This window comes from Nelumbo nucifera, chromosome 4, assembly GCF_055504915.1.
Source record: "Nelumbo nucifera cultivar China Antique chromosome 4, China Antique-T2T, whole genome shotgun sequence".
In the NCBI taxonomy this organism is placed as follows: domain Eukaryota; kingdom Viridiplantae; phylum Streptophyta; class Magnoliopsida; order Proteales; family Nelumbonaceae; genus Nelumbo; species Nelumbo nucifera.
This window is the reverse complement of record NC_142652.1, coordinates 78,651,265-78,664,190: the sequence shown is the minus strand read 5'-3', so window position 1 is coordinate 78,664,190 and position 12,926 is coordinate 78,651,265. Positions and strand designations below refer to the sequence as shown.

The window sequence follows — 12,926 nt, the reverse complement described above, 5'->3', positions numbered from 1 at the left end:
TTCAAATGGTTGAAGAGACATCACCAACACAGATTCTGCATTTGGCTCCAGCTTACTCACTAAAAAAGATAAATAAATAAATCACATATTGAAATCTAAATATTACAAAAGCTCAAAAACATGAATATATTTTTGGCAATCAATGCTTTAAAACGCAGAGGCGTGACCGAGGCGTTTCACTGCCCGATGGTGTGAGGTGTAGTTCAGAAGTAAGAGGCATAGGAGGCCTGCATCCAGGAATATGCCTCCCACACCTTTTAAAACACTGGTGACAATCTAGATGAATCACACAAAATTATAAAAGTGATAGGAAAATTTCTTCTTGATCACATCCTCCTATTAGACCCTCATCAGAGGTCAGAGAGTTTCATTTCTATGGCAATCCAGTATGTGCTCTGTATATCCTTCATAAGGTTTTCTTATTAATGTGGACAGTATTCAATGAGAAAATTTTAACTACAGATCATCTGATATCACATGAGAGAGATATTCAAAATATGTGCTCCTCCTTATACCACACTTAAGAAGAAATAGCATTCCATCTCCTCCACTGATTACTCCATTAAGGTCTGGCCACACTTTATCAAATTATTTGGGTAGGAGTGGTTAAGTTTCTACAAATGCAGTCCCAGAAAAAATAGTCACACCTTTTGGACCCTAATCTTATTTGCCATCTCTTCAAGCCTATTTAAGGAAATAAATAAGATCTTTGAAGGCAAAAGATGTCCTGAGTGATTATAGGAACTGGAAAAAATAGGGCATACAGCTTATTTTTGGGCTTCAATTTTGGTCAAAGTTTTCATCCCTTTTAACAATCTTGGCAGAGTTTAAGACTTGATATTCAAAAGTTTCTGCAATACAATCTTACCCTTAATGATCAAAAAGGTTTAAAACAAAGAAGTCATTACTGCAAGGAGAAGGTTCTCAGCCATGAAGCTAGAGTTGAAAAAGATTTGAAGTGGAAATTGCCACCTAGGTAAGAAGTAAAAATGACAATCCTTAAGCACATTAACTTGATTAATAATAATGGTTACCAGATTGTTAAATCCTACCATTTAATTGAAAATATGCATGAAACCCATATCTCCAACTACTCCAACTTGTTGACATCCCACATGCTTAACTCAATCCAGCAAAGCATATATAGTTAAGATAAGTTAATATATAAGACTGCAATATATAATGTATAGGTGGAACAGTATGCACCTGAATACTGTAACTCTAAGGCAAATTACAACCTAGGATAACTATCAGTGTTGCATGGACTCTCCTAAATGGATAAAGTGTCCATGTCAGGTACACATCAGACACCAACACGCCGTGGGTTCTTGAGGGATACATACATGACTTGTCAAAAAAGGACATGATAATTTTCTCTTACTATTTATTTGATAGAAATGAATAATTAATGTACACATTGAATGCCACTTTTCCTGCAAAATGCTATTAAGTAACAAAAGTAAACTTTTAAGAACTCTTTTATAGGATTATAATGCTAAAAAGCAAACTTTTTATAGGATTAAAAACTTTTTTGAATATCTACAACTCCTTATTTTTTGGTCTTGCCAAGTCAGACTCTTGGGCATGAGTCAGATTCTGGTTCTCATGTTGATGTAATACAACACTGATAATCATTACACAAGCCTTGTGAAAAAAAAAAACACTAAAACAAGAGATCTTGGCATTTACCCATCAAGTTCCACAAGAAGTTGATTAATAAAAGCCTCATGGTCCTGCTCTTTAGTGTGAATAAACTTTCCACGAACACCAGCGAACAGGTCAAAATCCTCAACAAAGATTATAACAGGTGCCTGTCAAGGATAATTTAAGATATTTAAGAAACTACACTGAAATTTTTCAAATTTTGGCAACAATAGGAAAATTAATAAGTTGGTTTATAGAGCACAACCAGATCCCTTGCTGTTTGGAAAAGTTCCCTAACATTTGATGCACTTTGGCCAACCCATAAACCAGCCTCCAACTGTTGAGCCTTAACTTCAACAACAGGCACCTTGGCTTCTGCAGCTATAGCAAGTGCTAGGGATGTTTTCCCTGTTCCCCTCTCACCTACAATGAGCACTCCCTGCAATGTCAAATATAAGCCACTCAGGCACAAGCCAGGACCATAAGTAGTGCAGCACCAGCTGTGCATGCCTTTTTGGAATTATGCACTTGATAGTAGATAGGACACAGTACATACCTGATAAAACACAAAATATTGCATGGACTCTTCTAGATATTCTCCATAGTATTAAAATGGTATTTTTAAGAAATCATACTATTAAAAAAAATCCATGACTATATGTTGAAATTTTAATTAAATTTTGCAAGACATAAGATTTGAGAAATGACAAAGCTTCAAAAACTAGATACAGAAGCATGATATGAGTAAATGGCGAGTTGTATCCCCGCTACCCATATCAATGTCTGGATATCATAAATATCCATCCTAGCACCTCACTTACACTAACCAATTAGAAACGATATGCAGCTGAGGTTATTGCCTAAAATAAGATTTGAAAGTGAATTTGACTGAAACATGATCTCAAGAAACTATGTATAATACTTCTTTTCAACTAAATACATTCTAGTGAAAGAGAAGAAGCAGGTGGTCTGCTTCCCAGAAGGAAAGAGGGGAAGGTTGGAAGGAAATCACAAATACTTTGAAGGAGGTTCTGAGTCGAGAAGAAGACAGAGGAAGACAAAAAAGCAGAAAACATGAAAACTAATGAATCAAAGGAAGAGGAAACTGATGATAGAATACGGGTTATGACAGGCAAAGGAGGTTTATTCAGAATCATAGCAAATTGAAAGAGAGGCAACTGAGAAAAGAAGCTAGTGGTTCAGACAATGGAACAACCATTAGATTGGAAGAAAATAGCAGAAAAAATAATCAAGGACTTGAAACTTAAAGGGGCAGTAATAGTAACTCCCTTTGAAAAGAAGAAGGTTTTGCTAAAATTAATAGATGATGTGGTAGATGTAACTGCCTTGAATATTGCGGGAAGTTCTGGCAGCTTCACAGTGGCAAAGCTGTATAGCATCTTTGCAATAGACCTTCACTCAGCAGCTATTTGCTTGAGTAGGTCAGACCTGAGGAAATCCCAAGGAAAATTTTAGTTGCAGATGCTCAACTGGTGTACTCAGTCTGGTTGACAACTGCCATTGAAGCTGCGTTGTGGAGAGCTGCTAGAAGGGAGGAAGACGAAAGGTTTGAAGAAGAGCTCCTATGTGGCAAAAGACAAGTGGTCGAAAGTACTGTAATTGGAAATTACTCTGAAATGGCAAAATAAGTCCTGTGTAGTGGAAAAGGCAAGGGCGCAGGGGAGGAAATGAACAGTCCAGGGATTGGAGGAGATTTGACACGTGGCGGGTCTTACGCCGAGGCACTGACTGGTGGAGCTCGGCATGGGAAGCAGGCCCATTTTCAAATTTTGAGTAAGACTTTGGGTCAGCCTATAGGTGGTTCAACCGTAATCGGACTGATCTTACTGGGTCAAACTTGGCACGTGTCACTTTGAGTGACAATGTGATGATTAAAACTGGGCCTGGCCTTCTCCCTTTGAGGCCCATAGATGAATTACTTTCGGATCTGAATCTGGGCCTAAAAATAACACTTCACATGACCATTTAAAAGGGCACATGATATCAAAAGGAGGCCCGATGATAGACAACAAATAATGTCTATCATCATCTTCCTCGATCAAGTCAGGAATGCAAGGAAGCCGTTGTGCGACAATGGGGCAGCAAAGATCGATGCAATGGGTATCTAGCAAAGGGAAGAGGGTAGAATCTCCTGAAAAGTGTAACCCTGAATTTGGCAGATGCAATAGCAAAGGAAAGGAGTGATGTCAAGATGAAGACTCAGATTTTGACAACGGAAGCAGCGATCGCGATTCAGACTGTGACTCAGAGTCCTCTGAATACTTGAGCTTGGGTAGCATTATTCAAACTGTGATGATGGATCTGAATGAGGCAGAGAGCTTCAACACAGAAGAGCTGTTCCTGGAAGAAAGAGAAGACAATCAGGCTCCTGAGAAGTTAACAAAGGAAGTCGGGCTGGCAGTGTGCTTAATCGAAGTTGAACAGGCTACCTCTGCTCCTATTACAAGGAACTTACCCCCAAGCTCTCAGCAGGAACAAGGATCACAAGAAGTGAGACAAGAGGATATCAGGAAGGTTTGCATCGGGGGAACAGAGAAGGATGCACTGGAAAAGGCTTCTGCTGCAGACAGAGTTGAAACCGATCCCATTCCCACTTTACAACAGCCTTTTTTAGGGGATAGGTCTGATGCCTTGACCCCCAACAAGGGTGTTTCCCCATTTTCTGATTTCTCGAATCTTGCTACACCCGTTTCGGACCCAGGTATATGTGTCAATTCAGTTTTGCTTACTGATGTGTGTGCTCTGCCTGAAACAGATACACCAGATTCCCAGCCTGAAGAATTGAGGGGAAAGGAGGGGGTGTAACAGCAAGCCAATCTGAAAGGGTAGTAGAAGAAGGGGGAGTAATGGGAGCAGGAATAGGAAAGGGAAAAGCAAGAAAGGACCTCAAAAGAATGAAAGAAATAGCTGAGGAGAATAATCAAGAAGTAGATAAGGAAGAAAAGAGGGAAGGGGGGATAGAAAAGGAAAAGGAGAAAGATACAGCTAACTCAGCTGTAGGAGAGGACAACAAAGTCAAAAGGCTCATAAGGTGGGCGGGGAGGGAGAAGGAAACAACCCAAATAGGGAAGTGAGAGGAGAAAGAGAATTTAGCTCAAAGTGAAAAATGAGAATAATTAGTTGGAAGGTAAGAAAATTGGGTAGTGCACGAAAAAAGAGGGTAATAAAGGATTTATTAAAAAGGGAGAATTCTGATGTCGTGATGTTGCAAGAGACTAAACTAGCAGAATTAGATAGAAGATGGATTAGGAGTTTATGGAGATCATGGGCTATAAGATGGATTGAGGCTCCATCTTGGGGGCCTCAGGGGGTATAGTGACTCTGTGGAAGGATAAAGTGTTGGAATCAATGGAGGAACTAATTGGCAGATTTTCAGTATCAACAAAGTTTAAAATGTAGAGGATGGATTTACTTGGGTATTAACTAATGTATACGGACCAAACAATTATAGAGAGAGGAATGGAATTTGGGAAGAACTGTATGAAATTTGGGGTTTATGGGAGGGTGCATGGTGTTTGGGAGGGAATTTCAATGTGACAAGGTTTTCCAATGAAACTTCTAGCCCTGACAATCAATCATCACCAATAATGACAAGATTTAATGAACTCTTAGACTTGTGTGAGTTGAAGGAAATTCCTCTCTTGCAAGCACTTGGTCGAACTTTCAGGAAAACCCGTTGTGTTCAAAACTGGATAGGTTTGTATTCAACAGAGGATGGGAAGATCACTAGGAAGGATTGGTATCTAGAGCTTTGCCTAGAGTCACTTCAGACCACCACCCCATTAGATTAGGTTCAAAATCTTTTTTGCATGGTCCTTCACCTTTTAGATTTGAAAATAGATGTAAATCAGTCCTCAAATATCAAGAATAAATTTAGGGATTAGAAGAAGTAAAGAGCAGGTCTGAACAGCTATACAGGAGAAGATGGCGAAAAGAGAAGGTAAGAGAAGAAGGAGTCGAATTAATCTCCATTCTCCTCTAACCCTATTTTATTAAGATCTAAAAATTAGATGATGACAAGAATGCCCTTTAGTGGGCGGCCAGCTTGGCAGTTACATAAAGAAAATAAAACAAGAATAAATAGCAGGCCCATTAAGTGTGGCCCATCAACAATAAAATAAAAGATATTACAAGAGAGGATGTTAGGGCCCATTCGGCCTAGTCTCTTTACACTCCCCCTCAAGCTGAGCATAGACGTCAATCATGCCCAACTTGCTTATATATTGTGTCATTTTCCCTCTTAGAACTCCCTTGGTCAAGATATCAGCCAGTTGCTCTTCTGATGTGATGAATGGTAAACAAACTTCTCCTGAGGAAACTCTTTCCCTTATAAAATGCCTATCAACCTCAATGTGCTTAGTTCTGTCATATTGAAAAGGATTATGTGCAATGTTGATAGCAGCTTGGTTGTCACAATAGAGCATCATTGGTTTCGCGTAGTCCACCCCCAATTCTTCTAGAAGGGAACATAGCCACAGTAATTCTAACACACCATGTGCCATTGCCCTGTTTTCTGCTTCAGCTGAGGATCTAGCAACTACAAACTGTTTCTTACTCCTCCATGACACAATATTCCCAGCAACAAGAGCACAATAACCAGAGGTGGATCATCTATCATCAATACATCTTGCCCAATCGGCATCAGTAAAAGCTTTCAGCTTCATGTGACCATGTTTAGCAAATAGAATACCTTTCCTTGGGGTACCTTTCAAGTAGCACAGAACCCTTTCTGCAACAGCTAAATGAGTATCTCTGAGAGAATGCATAAATTGACTAATAACACTTACTGCATAGGAAATATATGGCCGAGTCATGCAAAGGTAATAACAACTTCCCAAGCAGTCTCTGCAACACTCCCTTATCAGACAAAAGCTCACCATCTGTAGTAGAAAGCTTATCATTAGGATCAATAGGAGTGGAGATGGGTTTAGCTCCAAGTTTACCAGTTTCAGCAAGAAGATCAAGGACATATTTACGCTGAGAGATGAAGATGCCATCCTTAGATCGAGCAACTTCAATGCCCAAGAAATACCGAAGATCTCCCAAATCCTTGATTTCAAATTCAGAGTTGAGAAATCCTTTTAGTTTACTAACCTCTTCAGTGTCATTACCCGTGACCACAATATCATCAACATAAACAATCAAGAAGGTCACCAGAGTGTCATTTCTCTTCAAGAACAGTGTATGATCAAATTGAGTTTGAGTGTAGCCAAAGGAGACAAGAGCTGCCCGAGATCTCTCAAACCAAGCCCGAGGAGACTGTTTGAGATAATAAATAGATTTGTGTAGTTTACACACCTTACCTTTCATTTCCTTCCCATACACTCCTGGAGGTAGAGACATATAGACCTCTTCATGCAAGTCTCCATTCAAGAATGCATTTTTAACATCAAACTGGTGTAGGGGCCAGTCAAAAGTAGTAGCTAGAGATAGTAAAACCCTGACTGAGGTCATCTTAGCTACATGAGCAAATGTCTCAAGATAGTCAATGCCATACATTTGAGTGTAGCCCTTAGCAACCAACCGAGCCTTAAACCTCTCAACAGAGCCATCGGAGTTATATTTCACGGTAAACACCCATTTACAACCCACTGGTTTCTTCCCTTCCGGCAAGTCAACAATATCCCAGGTATGGTTCTTATGCAATGCATCAAGTTCGGCCATCATAGCATCCCTCCATTCAGCTTGAGATAATGCTTCCGGTACAGACCTGGGTATCACATGGGAAGAAACAGAGGCAAGAAAGTAGTAGTAGGAAGGGGAGAGAAGGTTGTAAGACAAGTGTTTGGAGATACAATGGGTTGTACACTTCCGCTTGCCCTTGCGGAGAGCAATAAGAAGGTCAAGGTCTGGAAACAACCTGCACATGTCTGAATCTCTGCCTTTGGTACCACCTTTGGAGAGCAGGAGCAGGAGGAGTAGGAATATCGGACTCACAAGGAATATCAGAGATAGGTCCAGTGGGAGAAGTGGACACCCCATGATCGGACTCACAAGGAATGGGAAGAGGAACAACTGGAGACATAGCAAAGGGCTCGTCAGATTTCTCCCCCTCAGGAGGAATGCTAAAGAAGGGAGTCAACTCGGCAAAGGTGACATCCCAAGATACAAAGCGGGTGCCACGAACTGAATCAAACCAGCAATAACCCTTTTGTGTGGAAGCATATCCCAGAAAAACACATTTATGAGCCTTAGGTTCAAACATGTGCCTTTGATGACTATGAATATGCACATAGCAAGTGCACCCAAAAACACAGAGAGGAAGAGAAAAGATATCCTCATCCGGGAAGAGAAGACTAAAAGGGGTTTTAAAGCCAAGGACCTGGGAGGGCATACGGTTGATCAGAAAAGTAGCAGTAAGAACAGCATCTCCCCAAAATTTTATAGGAACATGGGATGCAAATAAGAGGGATCTGGCAACCTCAACCACATGTCTGTTCTTTCTTTCCACCACCCCATTTTGTTGTGGAGTGTAGGAACAAGAACTTTGATGAATAACCCCAAAAGCTTCAAGATAGGTGGAGAGGGTTCTCTCAAAATACTCCTTAACATTGTCAAAATGGAATATTTTGATACGAGTATTAAACTGGGTGAGGATGAGTTCATGAAATTTTTTCACAATAGTTGGTACTTCATCCCAGGATTTCATGAGATAAATCCAAGTGTAACGCGAATAATCATCAATAAAAAGGATAAAGTACCTGTAACCCCCCATGGTTGGCATATGATATGGCCCCCACACATCAGAGTGAACAATATGGAAAGGAGAAAGAGATCTTTTATTGCTAATTGAATAGGAATGTCTACAATGCTTTGCCAGTTCACATGACTCACAATGAAGTCTCGATAAAGACACCTTTAAACATATCTGGGAACAGATGACTCAAAGCAGAAAAAGACAAGTGACCAAACCGAAAGTGACATAATAAAATTTTGTTAACAGACTCTGACACAACTGACTCTAAGGCAACTCCATGAGGTGGTCCCAAAGCTTGATCCGGTGTGTCCAGCAAGTATATTCCGTTCGCCTCATGGCCACTCCCAATCATCCTCTGAGACTACAGGTCCTGAAAAACACTATGAGTGGGAAAGAAGGTTATGCTGCAATTCATGGATTTTGTTAAGCTACTAACAGATAAAAGGTTTGTGTTAAGTTTAGGGACATGAAGGACAGAGGATAAGAAAAGGGTGTCAGAGGTCTTTATATCACCTTTACCAAAGATGGGGGCAAGGGACCCATCGGCAAGGGATATTTTCTCTTTTCCAGAGAGAAGGTGATATGAGCAAAAAAGATTAGACAGGCTGGTCATATGGTCTGATGCACCGGAATCAATGATCCAAGGGATTTTATGATTACCTGAAACTGAAGCATGATTTGCAAAAGCATGAATACCTGAGTGAGCAAAAGCCGATGAAGATGATGTGTTGTTGGAAGGGTGAGCTGAAGAAACCGTAGCTTCCAAGTGATTTAGGAGCCTCCCATACTTTTCAAAATCCAGCTTCATTGCAGCCAACTGCTCAATGGTTGATTTCTCTTCACTCTCCTTACTTCCCCCTTCAGGTACTGTAGCAACATTAGCAGTCTTAGGTTTTCCTACCTGACTGCCCTTCTTAGAGTTATTGTTATTCTTAAACCTATCAAGGAGAAGCTCAGGATGAAGCTTCCAGCAGGTGTCCTTTGTATGCCTCGGTTTCTTGCAATATTCACACATCTGCTCTCTTTTCTCAGTAGGGCCCTTTGGCTTCATTCCTGCATGTGCAAAATGTTCTGTAGGTGGACTCTGCAACTGAACCTGCCGCCTACTCTCCTCACTACTTATCATAGCATATGCCTGTGAAAGAGTAACCTCATCTTTGACCAAGATATTTTGTCTAATAATGTCAAACTCAGGGTCGAGTCCAGTGAGAAATTCAAACACCCTATTTCTCTCCACCAGCTTTCTATACATTTCAGCATCCTTCTTACTCTCCCGTACCACTATCTCCATAACATCAATTTCCTGCCATAGGGATTTCAGTATAGAGTAGTAGATTGCTACACTCTTCTCCCCCTGTCTCAGGTTCTTCACATCACTTTTCAACTTATAAGCTCTTGTTACATTCAATTTCTGTGAATAGGTCTCAGTAACACTGTCCCATATCTCCTTAGCCGAAGACATCTAGAGATAGTGCTAGCTTATATGAGGTTGCATAGAGTTGACCAACCACCCTATGACAGTATAGTTCTCTTGCATCCATTTTTCAAATTCAGGGTCTGTCTCTTCGGGTTTCACCTTACTGCCTGTGAGATACCCGAGTTTTCCTCTACTACAGACATAGATTCTTATAGATTGTGCCCAAGCAAGATAATTTGTCCCATCTAGCTTGATTGTGGTTACACCAGTCAAAACGGAATCTACTGAGCCAAGGCCAGAAACTGGCACCTGCTTAAACTCACTTCCGTATGTCTCCATCAATCAAACGAAAATCAAAGAACCAGAAATTTTGTCTATATAAACTTACTTGAAGTCAAACCAGAACTCGGGTGCTTGAAAAACTAGGGTTTTGCTCCGTCCAGCTGTTGGGAGGAAGAGAGAAGATGCAACCGCACCTACCAGACCAACCCAAATTCTTCCAAACCTGAACCGCCCTCCTTTAACAGTCATGAGACACCTTCCAAGCACAGAGCGCCACACCCAAGCTTCACCTTTCCTGGTAACCTCGAAAATCTCTAGTCGGCTAGGGTTTCGGGCAGCAGCAGAACAGCACCGCTTCTTGGCAAAATCCAGTCAGATCTAAACTCTCCAAACCCTCTACCAACTAGGCAAGTGATCCTCTATACTATAGAGAACCTATCTCGCCATACACTCTCTTGATTTTAGAGTGTATGGGAACGAAGAAAAAAGAAAGAAGAACTAAGCCCGCTTTGATACCAAGATGTAAATCAGTCCTCAAATATCAAGAACAAATTTAGGGATTAGAAGAAGTAAAGAACAGGTCTGAACAGCTATGCAGGAGAAGAAGATGGCGAAAAGAGAAGGTAAGAGAAGAAGTCGAATTAACCTCCATTCTTCTCTAACCCTATTTTATTAAGATCTAAAAATTAGATGATGACAAGAATGCCCTTAAGTGGGCGGCCAGCTTGGCAGTTACATAAAGAAAATAAAACAAGAATAAATAACAGGCCCATTAAGTGTGGCCCATCAACAATAAAATAAAAGATATTACAAGAGAGGATGTTAGGGCCCATTCGGCCCAGTCTCTTTACAAAAATATGCGGCTAACACACCCAGAATTTGTTCACAAAGTGGAGGAATGGTGGAAGAAGGATCTAAGGGGGGTAAGATGGGAGGGAATAAAATTCCATAAAAAATTGCAAAGATTGAAATCTAAAATAAAGGAGTGGAATAGGGAACACTTTTGGAAGGATAGAAGAAAGGAAGTTGACCCTAATTTCTAAGATTGAAGAGTAGGATGAAATGGAGAAGGAGAGAAGAAACCTAACCCCCTTCGATAACTGTAAAGCCCTCTTAGATCCAGTAGAGAATAAAGTGGAAATATCAGCTCTCAATATTCAGGATGAGTTCGGATCATTCACAGTCTTCAAATGGAGTCCAACATCTAACTCCAAGGACTTCTTTGTCAAAGATGGTGTGGTGGTGCGTGTAATAGGCCTGCCATTTCATCTTTGGAAACAAGAAGTAGCAGAATCTATAGCAGCATTGTGTGGAGCTTAGAAGGAGCATTCTGGGGTGATCTTTATTCAGCAGAAATTCTGCTAAGTGGTGTGAAGCCAGAAGATATTCCACGAAATGTAGAGGTACGAACAGAGGGGAGTTTCATCTGTGTGGCTAGCATCCTCCATTGAAGCAGGGCTATGGAGGGAGGCTCGCATGGAAGGAGGTGAAAAGGAGGAAGAAGAAGCTCTACGTGGATTTATGAGATTGGCTAGTTCAAATGGGAAGGAATGTTTCACTAAAAAGGGCCAACAAATTCTGGGAAGCCAAAAATATTTGGGGCAGATGGAAGGTCAAAACCGTAGAGAGCAAGGAAACCTTCTGACAACTGGCAGATCTTATGCGCAGATGGTTTCAGGGGAAAAAGACAAATTTTCAAGTGGGTAAAGGGGAAGGGTTGAACCAGCAACCTCAGACTGGTTCAAAAGGGAAGGTTGCTGGTTCAGCTTTTAAAACAAGGGGGTGTGACCTTTTAAAAGGTCACATGGGAGGAAAAGAATTACGTAGTGGGCCCATTCGAGTAGATTCCATTCCTGGTGGGCCGGAGAAGGCAGCCCAAGTAAAATCCAGTAAGTTGGGTGCTCCATTTAAAAGGTTCGAGCCCAAGGCCCAATCCAGGATAGATGGGCCAAGGGACCCTTTAAGTACTCACATGACTGGAAGGAGGGATGAGTTGATGGACGATAATAAGCATCTACCTTCTTCTACTTTGAATCCTTCCTTTCGGTTGAATGCTTCAGGCGCAAGGTCTCAAGATTCTCAGTTTCGAGGCTTTTTACAGTGGGTCCCTTCCAACAAGGTGAACCGTCTCTCACCTGATATGTGCAACCCAAGATGTCTGAAACATAGGGATACTAACAGAACAGAGATCAAAGACAGGTCAAGTGAACAAGACAGCAGTGATGATTCTGATAGTGATGAAACTGTAAGTTTGGAAATGTGACGCTGAAAAGCAACAACAATCTACTTGAAACAGAAAGTCTGCATACAGAGCTGCTGTTTATAGAGGAAGAGATTGAAGATGTTGGTTGCGGGAAGACTAGAAATGGTGAAGAAATTGGTCCTAAAGCTGCGCAAACTCCTCTCCCCTCCGCCGAGGTAGCTGACCCTGAGTCTAATGAATTGCAGGATGTTGGTGGAGAGGGACAAAAATCTGCCGTGAGGGTGGATGTGGGTTATCCAGTGTCGGAAACACAGAGAAAGGAATTCCAAGTGGGGGTAGGTCATCAGGAAGTAATACTTTCACTACGTCTACTTCACAACATTGTCCAGAAAGGGGAAAGGCCTTAAAACCAAATGAAGTCTGTCAGCAACTCAAATCCAGTGATCCTAGTCCTACCCCCATCCTACCAGGTATGGGTGTCATTTCATTTTTGGGTACTAACTTGTGTGCTATGCCTGTAACAGATATTCCAGCTTCCCATTCAGGAGGTTTTGATGTAAGAGAGAGGGTGATGGTGGAAGGAAGTAGTAAGGGGGAGGCAGACAGAATTTGGAGTTTGATTTGTACAGTGCTGGAGGAAAAAAAAGGAAGGAGTCATAGAG

At 41.2% G+C, this 12,926-nt stretch overlaps 1 protein-coding gene across 2 annotated transcripts in view; it reads right to left on the bottom strand.

The window, feature by feature from the left end:
• The window catches only part of EMB2458 (FtsH extracellular protease family), a 92,842-nt gene that overhangs the window by 39,616 nt on the left and 40,300 nt on the right, over positions 1-12,926 (bottom strand). For both annotated transcript variants that reach the window (XM_088904238.1, XM_088904239.1), the window contains exons 8-9: positions 1,910-2,083; positions 1,690-1,811 (exon numbers count right to left, since the gene is read on the bottom strand). In XM_088904238.1, coding sequence (XP_088760364.1) covers positions 1,690-1,811; positions 1,910-2,083 — 296 coding nt within the window. The remainder of the gene's footprint in view (positions 1-1,689; positions 1,812-1,909; positions 2,084-12,926) is intronic.